The sequence below is a fragment of the Xyrauchen texanus genome, chromosome 6 (assembly GCF_025860055.1).
Source record: "Xyrauchen texanus isolate HMW12.3.18 chromosome 6, RBS_HiC_50CHRs, whole genome shotgun sequence".
Classification (NCBI taxonomy): domain Eukaryota; kingdom Metazoa; phylum Chordata; class Actinopteri; order Cypriniformes; family Catostomidae; genus Xyrauchen; species Xyrauchen texanus.
In genome coordinates, this window is record NC_068281.1 from 21,564,141 (window position 1) to 21,582,609 (window position 18,469).

Sequence of the window (18,469 nt, forward strand, 5' to 3'; positions counted from 1 at the left end):
GTGAAAGATTTGTTTGGCTCTACTATTCTCAGATTCAGACAAAACATAGTGTGAAGATCGCACGTGTATGAACAACAAATTTGTCTGGAAAAACTCAAAAAGAAAATCTTTAACCCATTTTTTTTGGGGGGGTTCAGTGTTGGTGTAGTTTCTGTGTTGCTTTTGTCAGGGAGACCAGCTGTCTCATATTAACCTGGGACTGGAGAAATTATTTTCACATTGAAAAAATGTCACAGTTCACATGTAAATATTATTTCTGTAAACAGCTGTTAACAAATAATCTTCTCTGATTTCTCTTCTGTTCACCTCATCCCCCACCACCCAAAGGCAAGTATGCCATGAGGGATCTGGTTCATCGTCTACCAGGGGGAAACAATAACAACAGCTCTGGCACCGGCAGCCCCAGCAAGAGCATGTCTGATGACACTATCACGGCGATCTGCTGCGCATTGCATGAGGTCATCACCAAGAACATGGAAAACACCAAGGCCCTTCGTGACGCCGGTGGCATTGAGAAACTCATCGGCATTGCCCGCAGCAAAGGAGATAAGTATGTAGACATGACCCGCTTTTTTTTTTTTGTCAAATGGACAGATTAATTCAAAAAGGAAGAAGGCATGATGGACCCTCCATTTAGTACTTCTCTTATTGAAATTGTTTCTCATCATTGTTTCATATTAAAATGTTAAGCTACTGTACTTAAGCTACTTTAGTTAATTAATTCCACTTTAGCAATTATATTAACTTGCAAGACCAATTTTTGAAAGCAGATATTTCTGATAGTATGGAAAGCAGCAGTTGCCTTGAAGGGAATCAAAAGCTTGTCTAGAGATTTCAACAATCTAGAAATCCAATAGCAAATCTAGTATTACATTTTGTATTTTATTTTCAGTAGCTTTTTCCCATTATTGTACTGGATCAGTTCACTGTAATAATAACAATGAATTACAAGACAACTTATTTATATGTTTTATGATTATCATTGTTTAAGTTATTTGATATTCATAGATATTCACCAGTAGGATCAACATTTAGATGTTAAAGTATATATGTTTCCGTTAGAGTTTATTTTGTATTAGAGTTTATCGCATTAGGAAAATAAATTGCGCAAACTGAAAGACAAAATAAAGATTTGAAGTCCACATCTAGTCAGCAAATGAGTGCCGACACTGTTTATTTATCTAGCTGAGACAGTATATTTTCTAGTTTCCAAATTGTACTATGAGGTTTAAATTATCTAGGTTTGCAAACTTAGCAAAGCACTTTTGAATTATGAAGCAATCCATTATGTTAGCAGCACCAGAAATGGATAAGAAATGGAGCGTTATTTATATTACTTGTATTATTGCAGACAGGGCTGCATATTGTAATCGTTTTCTCCCTCTGTTTCTTTACAGACACACACCAAAGGTGGTGAAAGCAGCATCCCAAGTCCTCAACAGCATGTGGCAGTACAGAGATTTGCGAAGCCTCTATAAGAAGGTGGTGCATTGAGAAAGCACCTCACCATTCTCACATCTATTGTACATTTACAGCCATTTAGACCAAACTTCAGCCTCTCATACTGCTTGTTGAAGTATTATACAGAGTTGTATGTCTTAAGAGGGCCAAGAAATGTTCGTCTAATCAAGTTATTCTAATGAAGAATTTAAATTAAAATGACAAAATATTTCTTACAAAAGAAAAAAAAAGGTTAAGAAAACACTGCCCTAATTCACCCTACTCATAAACAAAGTTCTGATGAGTAAGGTTTCAAGGAGTATAGTGTACATGCAATTTACAACTCAATGCCACATCTCATTATCTACTGTTGATATTCATCAATCTGCTTTGCCTTACATACTCCACTATTGACTGAGTTCTTTTTTATGACAGGATGGCTATTCTCAGTATCACTTTGTTGGCTCTTCATCTACAATCGAGAGGGACAGACAACGACCTTATTCCTCCTCTCGCACTCCATCTATCTCTCCTGTACGGACCTCACCCAATAATCGATCAGGTGAGAGCTGCTCCATGTTACCATATTTTGACAGCAGGTGATACCATTGACATTTCTTTAGCACTCTATTAACATCAACATCTTTATCGCTTGCTCAGAGGTAGGCTCTATGTTTTTCTCTAATCTATAAAGGTACATTTACAGGACTCTAAAATAAGTGTGGTTTATTTATGCCATAATGTGATCATAGAAGTAACATCATGATCAGGGTATTTGCTGATATTTGAGAGTTTTTGAATTCTGATTCACGAATATTTCCTGAATATTTCAGCTCTGTAGGTCCATACAATGTAAGTGAATGGGTGCCAAACATTTTACAGTTCAAAAAGCACAAGAAGGAATCATAAAAGTATTCCATATGACTCCAGTGTTTTAATCCATATTCTCAGAAGTGATAAGATCACTTCTGAGAATATGGTGAAAAACAATATGGTGTGGGTGAAAAACAGATCAATATTTCAGTATTTTTTGCTTTAAATTCTTCTCCCTGCACAGTAGAGGGCATGGAAATTGTAAGAAAGTATGCATGAAGATTGTGAATCACCAAAATCACAAGAAGAAGAATATGAAATTGATCTGTTTCAGGTTCAGGCTAAAGTTTTAGGTAAGGGAGGTGTTTTTTTTTTTTTTATTATTATTTTTTTACAACACCATTTTACTTGCTTTCAGAGCCCCTAGCTGGATATTACTCTAAAACTGCAGCCAAACTTGTTATACAGCACATACATTTTGAATTGCAAAAATGTTGTCATGAAACCAGGGTGACTTTTTTAATTTAACTTCTATCAAAATGTTGTCATGGCAGCTTGTCTGAAAGAACACAGAACATTTGGATGTCTTACGCATGATTTACACATGGTCGAGAGCAGGAAAAAATTTGTTCTGCTCGTGTTTCATGAATTAGGCCCATTATTACATTGTAAAATGTATAATGGTGAATATATGCTAAAATACACAGTATAGTGTTATTGTTATTATATTGTATTATATTATTATCACATGTGACGTGAAACAACTTTTCACCTAGATACTGTGTATATCACTGCGCAGCACCTCACTAGGTAGGTTTACATGTCAGGGACTGTATTCTAATGGAAGGATGGCACTGGATTATTTTGCTTAATAAAATAGGACGTTCCCTTTACAAAAAGCTTCACTATGATGCTGCGGTTTGCTAAGCGCTTTTGGGAACAATCCTGCATTGTGAGCAGCTGTGAATATGTGTGTAACACGTCAATGAACACTGACCAGAATTTATAGCCTCAGCTGGTGAGATTATTAGATGCACCTGTGGCCAGGCTATAAATAGACGCGTCACCAGCATGTCGTCTGATCCGTTTTCTTCAGAGCAAACTGTGCTGTGTGTCTCACAAGACTGTCAGAAACTTTCTTTCCTCTGCTAGGATTTAGAATTTGTTAGGCAGTGCGTAGTGAACCTTTTCTCCTTTCCCTCTTTCTATCTATATATATATATATATATATATATATATATATAAAATAGAAAAGAAAAAGGTAGAAAAATGTCGTAGAAGCAAAGCAAACGATGCAGGTTTCCCTGTCAACGGCAGGGCGAGTGCGTGCATTGCGACCTACTTTCGGGCGAAATGCTTCGCGCTCGCCTCGCTTACTTCCGGGAGTCAGCGCCCACACTTTCATCGTGGGGCTCTTGCATATATTTGGCTGAGGAGCGAGAGACAGGTCCGTCCCTATCGCTCGCTCTCTCCCCAGATCCAGCTGATCCTTCTCGTAATCTGAAGCGCGCCCCGGCGCCTCTTCGTTTCAGGAGGGGGGCACTGAACCTCTGTACATTTCACGCATAATAATAAAGCAGCTGAGAAATTAATCGAGGTGGTTACTTGAGCTGTGGCCAGACTACAGCTAGACTGGCCATGCGAACAAGAGACACCCCCCCCAAACGATCCAAACTATTAGACAGATTTCTGTCTGGTGGCCAAAAAAAATAATAATAATATAATAATAAAAAAAGAAAAGAAAAAGGGAACGCTATATTAGTCCCTTCCTTTCTTTGATGATCTCCATGACGAGCTTTCTCACTCATGGAGGAACCCATATACTTCCCGTGTTCACGTAACCTCGACATCTTTATACTTGACTATCGTGGGTGCTGAGACACAGGGGTATTCAATGATGCCGCCGGTCGAAGATACGCATGCGGGTTAACTCTCACCGGGTTCGGCATCATCACTCAAGAAACCCGCTCTCCCCACTAAGCCGTGCAGGACTACCTCCATGCTAGTGGGGAGGGCTTATCAAGCGGCAGGTCAGGCTGGTGCTGCGCTGCACACCATGGCCGTGTTACAGGTGTACCAGGCTGACCTACTGAAAGACCTGAGTGCGGGTGCAACGCTCGATGAAGAAGCCTTTTCTTATCTGGACCACAGATTTATCTCTCCATGCGACCAAGCGTGCCATTGGTCGGTCTATGTCCGCTTTAGTCAGCACGGAGAGGCATTTATGGCTTAACCTTTCAGGCATCAAGGATAAGGACAGAATTTTCCCACTTGATGCCCCAGTTTCGCCTTCCGGTCTCTTCGGAGACGCCATGAATACGGTTATCTCCAGATTCCAGGAGGCGAAAAGCCACGAGGAAGCCTTCGGGCAGTTTTTTCCTCGCCGCACTCAGGGGGGCCGGCCATCGGCCACCCAGTCCCGCCCCGACTCTGCTAGGCAGAGCGTGGCGAGTCGTGCTCCCCCTCGTAAAGACTGGCCTTCAGCAGCCCCCGAAGCAGGACCTCAGGGCCGTGATTTCTAAAAGAAAGAAACCCTGACGGTCTTGTACCCATCCTTGTGGGGGTGGTTCCTCTCGGGACGGGCCGTGTGTACCATCCACTTCGGCCCTCCCGATACCCTCACGAAACCTCTTCACTCCTGCCGCCTTTGGTGTTTCGGGTGACAGAGGCTTCCAACAAAGAGTTGGGTGTACCATTGCTTCCTGCCTTTATCCAGGACGCGGACCACTCGACATCCCCTCAACAGGAAGTGTCGAAATTGATACCCATCTCAGAGAACTTGGCAGCGTGGAAACTTCTGCCAGGCATTTCTATGTGGGTTCTGAACACAGTAGAAAGAGGCTACAGAATTCAATTTGCTCGCTGCCCTCCACCACTATCATGAAACTGGAGCAGACACGTCTACTGTGGAAAGAGCTGCAAAATCTCTTGGTCAAAGGGGCCATGAACGGGTTCGCCTTCCAGAGAAAGAGTCAGGCTATGACAGCAGATACTTCCTGGTCCCCAAGAGGGGGGTTGTGTCTTTGAGGCTTGAACCGCTCGGTCGGGGTGTTCAAGTTCAAGATGTTAACTGTCAAGACGGTCGTGTCTCAGATCCAACATTACGATTGGCTGATCACGATCGATCTCATGGATGCATATTTCCATATTGGAATTCTGCCACAGCACAGGAAGTTCCTGAGGTTCGCTTTCAGGGACGAAGCCTTACAGTATCGGGTTCTTCCATTCGGCCTAGCCCTATCACCCTGCACATTCACGAAATGCATGGATGCAGCACTGGCTCCTTCGTGACTCCGGGGCATCCGCATTCTCAATTACATAGACGACTGGCTGATCTTAGCGCAGCTCCAAGAACTGGCAGTTCAGCACAGGGATATTGTCTTAGCTCATCTGGTTTCTCTGGGTCTGAGACTCAACGTCAAAGAGCGTTCTCTCTCCCACCCGGGGAATCACCTATCTGGGGGTTATATGGAATTCGATCACGATGCGGGCACAGTTGTCTCCCGCTCGTATCACGTCCATTCAGAACACCCTGAGCAAACTCAGGCTAGGTCAAGGTTGCACTGTTCACCAGTATCAACAAATACTAGGTCTCATGGCATCTGCGTCCACGGTGATCCCTTTGGGCCTGCTCCATATGAGACCGTTTCAGCTGTGGCTAAAAGCTAGGGGATTTCATCCAAGGGCCAGTCCCCTAGGGCTAATAAGGGTTACGCGCTGCGTGCTTCGTTCCCTTGCTATGTGGTTCAGACCCCGGTTTCTTACCTTGGGTCCCACTCTAGGTGCGTCTCGTCGTCGCAGGCTGCTAATGACAGACACCTCCCTGACGAGCTGGATAGCGGTCTTAAGTGGTCATCCAGCTTGGTTGTCACAGTAACTGTCTTGAGTTGATGGTGGTATTTCTGGCCCTGAAATACTTCCTCCTGAGGCTACCATGTCTTGGTGCGGGTGGGCAATACAGCGGTAGTCTCTTACATAAACCATCAAGGAGGTCCACGTTCACGTCAGCTAAATTTATGGCACATCGGATTCTCCTTGGGGCCCAGGGCAAGCCCCTGTCACTCAGGGCAGTTTATATCCCTGGATGCCCATATATGGGAGCAGATTTACTGTCCAGACAGAAAATACCGACGAGTGGAAACTCCACCCCTAGGTAGTGGAACAAATCTGGGTGAGATTTTACAGGGTAGAAGAGGACCTCTTCGCCTCTATGAACAGCGCAATGTCTCCTCTACTTCTCCCTGAGTCACCCAGCCCCCCCTGGGTCTGGACGTGATGGCGCTTACATGGCCCTGAATGCGTCTGTATGTGTTTTTCCCCGGTTTCTCTGCTCCCGGGAGTCTTGGCCAGAGTTCGCCAGCAAGGGTCTTGCCTCTTACTGATAGAGCCGTGCTGGTCAAACAGGGTATGGTTCTCGGAGCGAATATCTCTCCTCGACGGCCCGCCTTGGGCAATTCCGGACAGGAGGGACCTTCTGTCTCAGGCACAGGGGACGATATTTCATCCCCGGCCCGAATTGTGGAAACTTCATCTTTGGCCCCTGAAGGGTACACTGAGGGACACAGGGCTGTCACCTGAGGTTATCGAGACCATTCTTAGTGCTAGGGCTCCCTCTACCAGAAGAATCTACACCAATAAATGGGGTGTCTTCGAAAAGTGGTGCAGTTCACATGGTGCAGATCCAGTTAACTGCCAATTTTTTTCAGTTCTGGACTTTCTGCAGGAAAAACTGTCAGCAGGAATATGCCCCGCTACTCTCAGGGTTTATGTGGCCGCCATTTCGGCTTGCCGCACCTTGATGGATGGGGTGCCTTTGGGGAGGCATCCTCTACTCGCTGGCTTCATTCAACTGAGGCCTCTTGTTAGGACCAGAACTCGTTCATGGGACTTAGCAATAGTCCTGGAGGGTCTGGTTGAGACCCCCTTTTGAACCTCTAGAGTCAGCATCTGACAGGCTTCTGACTCTCAAGATGGTCTTTCTTATGGCGATTACCTCTCTTAAGAGGATTGGGGATCTACAGGCTCTGTCTGTTTTGCCGGCCTGTTTAGAATTTGCCCCAGGTATGGCCAAAGCTATTCTGCATCCTCATCCTGACTACCTTCCTAAGGTGCCTTTTTCGACACTACGTCCTGTCACTCTGGAAGCCTTCTGCTCCCCACAGTTTTTAACGGCGGAGCAGGAAAGACTTCACGGACTCTGCCCAGTCCGTGCCCTTCAGACTTATGTCCACCGCACTAGCCAGTGGCATAAGTCAGGGCAATTTTTTGTCTGCTATGGGGGCCGCAACAGAGGGGCGGCCGCTACCAAGCAGACTGTCAGATTTGGTGAGGGATGCTATTGCCCTGGCCTATGAGGCGCGTGCTCAAGCTTCGCCAGTAGGTGTCAGGGCTCACTCCACCAGAAGGGTCGCCTCCTCTAAAGCCTTGGCTAGAGGGGTCCCTCTGCAGCTGGTTTGTGATGTGGCAGGCTGGTCCTCTCCGCACACATTCATCAGATTTTATAGTTTGGATGTTCATGCTACTCCGGGCTCTTACGTCCTTGAGTCGACATCTCAACTCATGCCTGAACAAGTTTGTGACGTGGCAGGCTGGTCCTCTCCGCACACGTTCATCGAACTTTATGGGTTAGATGTTTTTGCTACTCCGGACTCTTACGTCCTTGAGTCGACATCTCAAGCTCACGTCTGAACAAGTTTGTGATGCGGCAGGCTGGTTCTCTCCGCACACATTCATCAAATTTTATGGTTTAGATGTTTATGCTACTCCGGGCTCTTACGTCCGGAGTCTGAGACCTCTCATGTCTGAGACCTCTCGCGTTCTTGTGAGCACACTTCACAACCATAGGGGTCCGGACAGCCCCAGTGCGGCGGCGTGGGTATTGCGTTCCCAAAAGCAAAGTGCAGCATCATAGTGAAGCTTTTTGTAAAGGGAACGTCTCGGGTTACATGTGTCACCCTTGTTCCCTGAAAAAAGTGGAACGAGATGCTGCGCTTCTTTGCCGCACTGGGACGTCCCAGGACTGCTCATCAGAAAAAGCTATCTGACGACACGCTGGTGACGTGTCTATTTATAGCTTGGCCACAGGTGCATCTAATGATCTCACCAGCCGAGGCTATAAATTCCGGTCAATGTTCATTGACGTGTTACACACATATTAACATCTGGTCACAATGCGGGATTGTTCCCAAAAGCACTGAGCAAAGCACAGCATCTCATTCCGCTTTTTCAGGGAACAAGGGTTACACATGTAATCCGAGACATTTGATGATATTCTTAGTATTTTTTTTATAATGTAGTAACCATTTTGTATAAGCAATAAGGAACTCAGCAGCTTGTTATGCCTAAATTCAAAAAATAAGGCCAGCCATATCCTACCTTATTTCTTAATAAAACTTTGATTAATATTTTTTCTTATACAATAAATTCATATTTTAAAGTATATGAACTATTGTTAAGCATAAATCATTTCTAAACATTATACTATAAGACGGATAATCATTTGTTCTTCGCGGAACAAATGAGATTGAGACTGCTCTTTCCCATAAAAATAAAAAGTGAACTGTGACCAAGCTTGTCAGTCCCTAATATTCTGCCCAACATGCCTTTTGTGTTTCACGGATGAATGTCATATGGGTATGGAATGACATTAAGGTGAGTAAGTGATAACAGAAGTTTCATTTTTGGGTGAACTATCCCTTTCATGAAAGCTGTTGTAAAGTGTTACCTTCATATGTCCTCATCACCTGAAATTGTTTGTTAAATACCTGGTATTTTCCAATCACATTTCTTGACAGAAAGTTGATGTGCTTTATTTCAGTTACTCAAAGCTTCACAGAACACAAAACTGGCAGGGAAGGTGAAATAAATTATTGTTGCATTAAGGAGTACAGACCCCAGACAAAACCAACCAATTACCTGACCAATTCCATTTAGCAATTAGAAACCAAGCACTGACATCTGTTTGCCTTAAAAGCCAAAAACTAATATTAGTTTTATGTAAAATAAAAGATCTCGTGATGGAATGAGACCTTTCAAATGTTGTAAAGAATTAACAGGATGTTTGTACCAGGACAGAAACACTTCCCCACTGCCCCCAAACTCATCACATTGGCTGGCTTTTTGTGTTTTAGCAAGTGCCCCCACGTCCCCTCGAGACATGTTGAGTTTGAAGGAGAGGAAGACAGACTATGAGTCCAATTCTGGTTACCATGGAAACAAGGGCGAGCACACCTCCAGAAAAGATGCCATGGCAGGTAAGCCTGCAGTTCAGTGTCCTCCAGTGGGAGGTTAACAGTTTCATATAACAGCCATCAAATGACTGACAGAGTCGACAATGATTTTCAGACAGCCCATCAAATATAACATCAACGAAGGCAGTGAATTACCTCTGAGTGCTGCAGTTTGCAGTTACCTAGCAATACTGATGCCGTTACAGCGCTGAGCTCTAAACATTTTATTCCACATAAACATCTTTGATATTTCACCTTCTCATCTTTGTGTAAAATTTAAATCCTTTATCTTAGCAAAAGTCATGATCTTCATGTGTCTGCACATCTGTTGCAGTCAGACATCCCCTGTGAATCTTCATAATTCACCCTCTCTCTCTCTCTCTCTCTCTCTCTCTCTCTCTCTCTCTCTCTCTCTCTCTCTCTCTCTCTCTGCAGCTCAGATCTCCAGTGGAACATCTACTCTGTTCCGAGGTGCTTACATGTCTCCAGGTGATGACATTAAACATAACCAGGTGAGTTCACCACATTAGAGTTGTAAAGTGTAGCTTATATTGCCATTCTTATTTCTCCAAAAATAGGAAAAAACTATTAATTTATGTATTTTAAATTACCCTATTTTAATTCAGTTACATTCTCTGAAAATAAGCTTTAATATCTTTTGCAATGTTGCTTCTCGGGTAAATCCTATTTATTTTAAGCCTAAAGGATACTTTGATTTTGCGTGAACGCTCAGCATCTGCGTCAGGCTGCGTTTCCACTGGCACAGAAGGAATCCTCTCAAACCGCTTACAACGCTGGGAAACAGCTTGCTCCATGCCGCTGTCATTCCCACAATGCACCTTGCGAGCGTGGTGCTTGACTTCCATAAGAATGAATTCAAAACACTCGCTCACCTTCGATCAAAATGCGCCAGTGGAAACGCGCCGTCAGTCAAATGCGAGCCTGTCAAAGTATACTGCATTTGAAGGTGTGCGCATAAACAGGCGGTTGGCACGTGCGCGCTATGACTGCTATAGAGCGCAACAGTGACCACCCAATCTTTCAGCCCTCTTGGGTTACGGACATATTTTCCCTATTCATTTCTTCCATAGACTTTTAATAAAATCCTCCATAAAAGAGGTGTAAGCCATGAACTAAACCAACCAGCTCCGAGGTGAATCACAACATCACAAACTTTGTTTTGAGGCAAAAACGTATTTCAAAATTGGACATAAAGACAAAGGTACAAGGTTGTGTACTTACCAACTTTCATGAAGGCACAAACTACAATCACATAAAGCAGTGGTTCTCAACCTTTTTGACTCCAAGGCCCCCCATTGTCAGAAAAAATATTTAAAGGCCCCCCATGTAGGCTATTAGATATTTATATTATAAGATATATCTAAGATATTTACTTAACTTGTGATTCCAGAAATGTCTAGAACTGTATATTCTTCATTAAAAGCAAGCCTACTTGGTCCCGATCCCCTGGTTAAGAACCACTGCCATAAAACATTGCGAATGATGTCTTTAAATACAAAACTATGGAAATATATATATATAACTTTTGGTTTTAGGTTGTTGTTATAGTAGTATAGAAACAATATATTTGATGTTTATTGCAAAATACCCCAATATGTACAAATATATAAGTAGTTTAAGGGTGAAGGGAGATGACTCATTTATGCCATTTACGGTGCATCATGGGAGCACACGGCACTGGTTGTGTCTAGAAGGGATTCCGCTTTCGTCAACTTCTTGAACATGTGCTGTCTGTTATGTATAGTCTAAGTACAGTATGTGTAACTATGTTCATCAGTTAACTATGTTTATCATAGTTCATTGGCAAATCATCGGCATGCTCATGATTTGCTTTTAATTTTAAACAACATAAGTGTTAATTATACAGTATTAAAGGGGCAGTAATTCAGTAGTTCTCTAGCTACATTGGCATTGCTCTTCTTCGTGTACTTTAAGTACCAATGTTACAGTGGTTTTAGATGCTATACTGCCATCTTTTGACATGGATCAGTTTGATCGTCTCTGCTGCCCCCGTCAGTTTTGGAATATAATTTGCATCTGGAAATGTAGGTGTTTGAGGTCATTTCTAAAGCTATTTATTACTCCTATAATATAATTGCAAAACAAATGTCAGAAATTAAGTGAACTTGCTTCTGCTGTAAAGGTGAGATTAGTATTGTCCCTTATATCAATCTCTACATTTCACGTCATTTTTAAAGACAGTGATTATATTTATTAGAGAACTGCTTTGCGTAAAAAAACCTCATTTATCTAGCAATTATTGAGGATGTTATGGTAAAGGAAAGATTACAACTGTTGCTTCAGACCTTTTTTTGCTTCTTTGGCAGTACAGCTACCGGATGACCTGTTGTCTCATGAACATGAATAAGTACAGTGAGGAAAATAAGTATTTGAACACCCTGCTATTTTGCAAGTTCTCCCACTTAGAAATCATGGAGGGGTCTGAAATTGTCATCGTAGGTGCATGTCCACTGTGAGAGACATAATCTAAAAAAAAATCCAGAAATCACAATGTATGATTTTTTAACTATTTATTTGTATGATACAGCTGCAAATAAGTATTTGAACACCTGAGAAAATCAATGTTAATATTTGGTACAGTAGCCTTTGTTTGCAATTACAGAGGTCAAACGTTTCCTGTAGTTTTTCACCAGGTTTGCACACACTGCAGGAGGGATTTTGGCCCACTCCTCCACACAGATCTTCTCTAGATCAGTCAGGTTTCTGGGCTGTCGCTGAGAAAAACTGAGTTTGAGCTCCCTCCAAAGATTCTCTATTGGGTTTAGGTCTGGAGACTGGCTAGGCCACGCCAGAACCTTGATATGCTTCTTACAGAGCCACTCCTTGGTTATCCTGGATGTGTGCTTCGGGTCATTGTCATGTTGGAAGACCCAGCCTCGACCCATCTTCAATGCTCTAACTGAGGGAAGGAGGTTGTTCCCCATAATCTCGCAATACATGGCCCCGGTCATCCTCTCCTTAATACAGTGCAGTCAGCCCTGTCCCATGTGCAGAAAAACACCCCCAAAGCATGATGCTACCACCCCCATGCTTCACAGTAGGGATGGTGTTCTTGGGATGGTACTCATCATTCTTCTTCCTCCAAACACGGTTAGTGGAATTATGACCAAAAAGTTATATTTTGGTCTCATCTGACCACATGACTTTCTCCCATGACTCCTCTGGATCATCCAAATGGTCATTGGCAAACTTAAGACGGCCTTGACATGTGCTGGTTTAAGCAGGGGAACCTTCCGTGCCATGCATGATTTCAAACCATGACGCCTTAGTGTATTACCAACAGTAACCTTGGAAACGGTGGTCCCAGCTCTTTTCAGGTCATTGACCAGCTCCTCCCCTGTAGTTCTGGGCTGATTTCTCACCTTTCTTAGGATCATTGAGACCACACGAGGTGAGATCTTGCATGGAGCCCCAGTCCGAGGGAGATTGACAGTCATGTTTAGCTTCTTCCATTTTCTAATGATTGCTCCAACAGTGGACCTTTTTTCACCAAGCTGCTTGGCAATTTCCCCGTGAGCCCTTTCCAGCCTTGTGGAGGTGTACAATTTTGTCTCTAGTGTCTTTGGACAGCTCTTTGGTCTTGGTCATGTTAGTAGTTGGATTCTTACTGATTGTATGGGGTGGACAGGTGTCTTTATGCACCTAATGACCTCAAATAGGTGCATCTAATTTAGGATAATAAATGGAGTGGAGGTGGACATTTTAAAGGCAGACTAACAGGTCTTTGAGGGTCAGAATTCTAGCTGATAGACAGGTGTTCAAATACTTATTTGCAGCTGTATCATACAAATAAATAGTTAAAAAATCATACATTGTGATTTCTGGATTTTTTTTTTAGATTATGTCTCTCACAGTGGACATGCACCTACGATGACAATTTTAGACCCCTCCATGTTTTCTAAGTGGGAGAACTTGCAAAATAGCAGGGTGTTCAAATACTTATTTTCCTCACTGTATGTTCCATTGTGTTCTGTCACCATGACAAATTCCTTGTGTGTGTAAGCAGGCTTGGCAATAAAGCTCATTCTGATTCTTTTCGCTGTACGCATCACCAAACAACAATGTTCTGAGCATAACCAAGCATATCTATCTAGACAGGTGGCAGCCAGTTAGCACGAGGATTCTGTTGTTCAACGTTTAGTGAAACATGGTGGGTCATGTGATTTCAACATGGCAAAACACATATAAGGGGGTGACCCGCACCATGTATAATAAAAACACTTTTATAGACAACTATTATGAGTACAGTCTTCATCTCATGTGAGTGTACACCATTCAGATCAAATTTCACAAAAACACATGCAAAACTTTTTATATTGGCTCCAAACTACTGAATGCACCTTTAAGAAAATGGCAAGATATGTGCCATGGTGATGCACTTGAGCAATCCAGAATGGGCGGCGAGTGTTTCTCGTTGCTGCGAGTTCTGCAGCTCATGCACGTTTTCAGTCGAATCCCATTGAAAATTTTAAACAAATGTGTCCCCACTCAAGATATGCATCCACAGAGGTGCAGATACTATCTTTGTTAATTAAAATATAAAGTTGCACGTGGGCAGATTAGAACCCTAAATCTCTTATGCACGGGGTGATTTAGTTACCACTAGACCACCCAGTTGGATTCCTACTACCAGTGCTGATTGAGGTACTTCTCTGATGGACTTACAATATCTAATGACTGACAGTAGCACAAATAGAGATTAAGTTATCAAATTTAGTTTGTGAAAAATGTATTTTAGAGCTTGAATTAATCATCAAGAATGACTGTTTATCAAAACAGACAATTCAAAATAATCTTTAACTAGCACTCATCATTGTGTGCTATACTGCCATCTTTTGACATGGATCAGTTTGATCATCTCTGCTGCCCCCGTCAGTTTTGGATGTGTGACTTCAAACGCCATGTATAATCTGTAGTATGGTAGAATCAAACGTGATTGAAGAAAGAGGTATCCCTTCTAGACACAACCGCGGTTGCTCCGCAGCACTTTTCGTGGTTTTCTTTGGCTGCGGTTCTCTGATTGGTGGATATTTCTCTGTTGTACCATGGGTAATTTAGTTGTTTACCATGTATTCTGCTATCAAACCTGATTGTTAAAGAGAAGATATTTTTCTCACCACAATTGTACAGAGCAGTTATTTGAGTTACCATAGACTTTGTCAGTTCAAACCAGTCTGGCCATTCTCTGTTGACCTCTTTCATTAAGAGGCATCCACAGCCATCAACAGAAGTGCCGCTCGCTGGATGTTTTTTGTTGTGTTCTGTTGTGCGTGAAAATCTCAGGAGATCAGCAGTTAGAGAAATACTCAAACCAGCCCATCTGGCATCAACAATCATGCCACGGTCCAGATCACTGACATCTATTTTTTTCACCATTCTAATGGTTGATGTGAACATTAACAGAAGCTCCTGACCCATATCCGCATGATTTTATGCACTGCACTGCTGCCACATGATTGGTTGATTGGACAATCGCATTGCTGATTGTTGATGCCAGACAGCTGGTTTGAGTATTTCTGTAACTGCTGATCTACTGGGATTTTCACACACAACAGTCTCTAGAATTTAACTGAAGTTATACAAATGCAGGCGTCTCCTGTCCTCCTAACACTCGCTCTTGACATGCATATCAACTGTTGTTGTTTTTACCTTCATCTTCTGTAATTTATCGGAGATTACATGTTCTTCTAGCATTTCTTCGTAACCGCAATTGCTCAAATGTGAGAATTGCCACCTTGTGTGTCCACTAATTTGAGCAAATAAGTTGTGGATGCATTTGACCAAAGTATAATTTGGCCTTTATTTTAAGGATATTCAGATAATTTTATTGGAAAAGACAAAAATACTAAAGAAAATAATATTTTTCAATAATCCTTTATTACAAAAAAACAAATTCTTGACTGGATTTTTAAATACATTTTCTGTTTTCGAACAAGCATGTAGCAGAATGATGTCACTACCCAAAGGAGCACTTAATCTCTCTTTTTTGTCTGTCAGGTCTCAGCTCAAGGCAACCCTCCAGAGGCCTATCCTCCCTTCCAGACCCCCCAGGAGCCAACTTTGAGGAGCCATACTATGAGGACCAAGCGCATAAATGCCCCCCACCCCCCACCGATGGCACCATGCACCTGGGACTGAAGTCCACAGGGAACTATGTGGACTTTTATTCAGCGTCACGCCCTTACAGTGAACTCAACTACGAGACGAGCCACTACCCTGCCTCGCCGGACTCCTGGGTGTAGTAACATAAAAGCAGGCTGGAGGCTGATCTATGAACACAATACACAAGACCAGCCCGGCATGTGCATGAACTCCAGTAGACATCTCACACATGTATACCTTCAGTTTGGTTCAGTGCTCGCACCACTGCTGGCTGCCACTCAGCCTGTGAGCAAAGTTAAAAAAGTGCTAAAAGAAGAGGAGGTTTTAGGGAATGGATTTCCAAGAGGGTCAATTAATGTTTTTAACTGAATGGACCACTAGACCTTTGATGTTTTTTTCAAAGCAGTGGAGAGAATCGAAATGAAAAACGGATGTAAATGGGAAAGCAGTAAATATGTGGCACAGAGATGGGATGTTTATGTGAAGCACAAGAAAACAAAATTCAACATAAGCAAAGGAAGTAATTTTCACACAATTTATTACATTTCTTTACATTAAACCATGCTTTTTATGGAGTGATCTCTCACAATCTTAGCCTTTATATCTTTTTCTTTCATGTTTTTTATTTTATTATTATTTGCTTGTTTTTTGTACCTCCTTTTTAACTTCTTTGGTGTAAAGTACTTGTATATTACAGATGTAGATACAAGGTGCATTGTGTATATTACGCAAAGACACAGTAGTGTCCTCCCCCGTGGCTCATTATGTCATTTTATTTTCCTGTATTTTAAAAGCGAAAGGAAAATACACTCACTCAACTCCAGCATTCTCTTCTATGTATGTGTAAGATATGCAGCAGAATGGATATAATTCAAATGTTTAGTGTGCACTTATGTGATTTTTTATTTTTTTTTCTTACAAATAACTGATGACAGAGCATCACTGCCTGGACAGAGTTTAACGCCAACAATAAGAACACATTCAGGCCTGTTTGTCCATTTTTCTCTACTCTGCAGATTTAGACAACCCCTTATTCTATAAGCAATTGGGTGATCTGTTCTTAGTTTTGTCAAATGTGCCAAATGTGGTAATCTCTGATCTGGGATGCTGTAGAGCTGCCGTTGAAGTTACATTTAATGACAAGTCATCGGTTGTCATATCACACGGCCCATTTGTAAATGCATTTTTTTTTTTTTATGTGTTTCAACAGCATTCCCACTGAAGTGGAGGGACATGATCTTTGAGAGCTACTTTCCCTCCAAAGATGTACATTTCGTTTATGCTGTGTTGTAACAAAGGCATTTGCAAAATCAGCTTTTTTTTCTTCCAGAAATCAGTGGTTCTTAAGCTCATCGTTGACAAATCTGTCAAAAGAGTATGGATATATATTATATAAATACAAATCTATATAAACTTGTATGTGCTGATGTCACCTAATACAGAAACATTGCAAGGAAAATTGCTAGTTAAAAAAAGCATAGGATTTGTTCAATTTCCAATCCAAATGTTGACCTCCTGTTGTCATATTATTGCTATGTAAAAAAACAAAAAAAGAGACCAGGGCTCAGGGCACACAGAGGACAGATGTGATAATGCTTCTATCGTTGACTTGAAAAGGTGCTAAAAGTACAGTATGCTCACTTTAACGCCTTTTGGTGTTGCTACATGTACCTTATATTAAAGCAGCTTGAATGTGTCTCATCCTTAGTGAAATCCCATAATGTCTTTGATCCCTGTAAAGCATATAGATGCACCTAAAAACAAAATTGTTGTTGTTTCTGTTCTGTTGTATATCTCATTTTACTTTTGCTTGGCTGGAGAAGGAGGGTGAAAACTCTATAGTGAACAGAACCAAAAGGATAACAGAGAAGAATCGCTATAATTTTTATGTGATTTAAAATGTTGATGATAATGTCATGATAACAAGCCCTGGTCTTCCCTTCATATCATTTTAAAATTAGAGATGATCGTTTGTTGCAAGGATTCAGGATCTAACCCCCAAACTCGCATATCTTTCTGCACCATTGATAGTGAAACGTCTGAGGATAAGCTTAATATCTGTGAAAAAGTAGACATATCAGACAACTTGTATTAAAGATGTAAGTAAAACTTTTTTCTGTTGCTAGACAGTGTTTGAGAGAATTGTGAACCTTTTTAATGCCAGGTTGCAACTGCTATATAAACTAATGGAGAATCACAGTTTTGTGATTATTTTGTTGTCCGAGTTATTTCTTCCATTATTTCTTCTTTCATTATGCCATTCAGAGGTGGACTTCTATGCTTTGGATCAATGAATTGCTACACAATTCAGTTGCGCTTTAGCTTCAAATCATGGACTGATGACTGGACATTCTCCTTTAGGATTTTCTGGTAAAGTGCAGAATTCACGTTTTCCTCATTTATTGCAAGTCGCTCTGGCCCTGAAGCAGCAAAGCATCCCCACACCATCACACTACCACCACCATGCTTGATCGTAGGTATGATGTTCTTTTTGTGTAATTCTGTGTTTGATATACAGATTTAACGGGACCCCTGTCCTCCAAACAATTCCACTTTCAACTCATCAGTCCACAGAACATTCTTCCAAAAGATTTGAGGATCATCAAGGTGTATTTTTGCAAAATTCAAACGAGCCTTATTGTTCTGGGTTAGCAGTAGTTTTCGCCTCGCCACTCTTCTATGGATGCCAGCTTTGGCCATTGTCTTTCTGATAGTGGAGTCATGAACATGACCTTAATTGATATGAGAGAGGCCTGCAGTTCCTTGGCTTGGATGTTGTCCTTGGCTTTTATGTGACTTCCTGGATGAATCGTCTCTGTGCTCTTGGAGGAATTTTGGAAGGT

At 42.0% G+C, this 18,469-nt stretch overlaps 1 protein-coding gene across 1 annotated transcript in view; it reads left to right on the forward strand.

Annotated features, from left to right (window-relative positions):
• Positions 1-17,813, forward strand: part of LOC127645541 (catenin delta-2-like) — a 148,905-nt gene extending 131,092 nt beyond the window's left edge. Inside the window, exons 17-22 of the mRNA XM_052129194.1 lie at positions 328-550; positions 1,398-1,482; positions 1,876-2,002; positions 9,384-9,506; positions 9,918-9,994; positions 15,522-17,813. Coding sequence (XP_051985154.1) covers positions 328-550; positions 1,398-1,482; positions 1,876-2,002; positions 9,384-9,506; positions 9,918-9,994; positions 15,522-15,662 — 776 coding nt within the window. The 3' untranslated portion in view covers positions 15,663-17,813. The remainder of the gene's footprint in view (positions 1-327; positions 551-1,397; positions 1,483-1,875; positions 2,003-9,383; positions 9,507-9,917; positions 9,995-15,521) is intronic.
• The last annotated feature ends 656 nt before the right edge of the window (positions 17,814-18,469 follow it).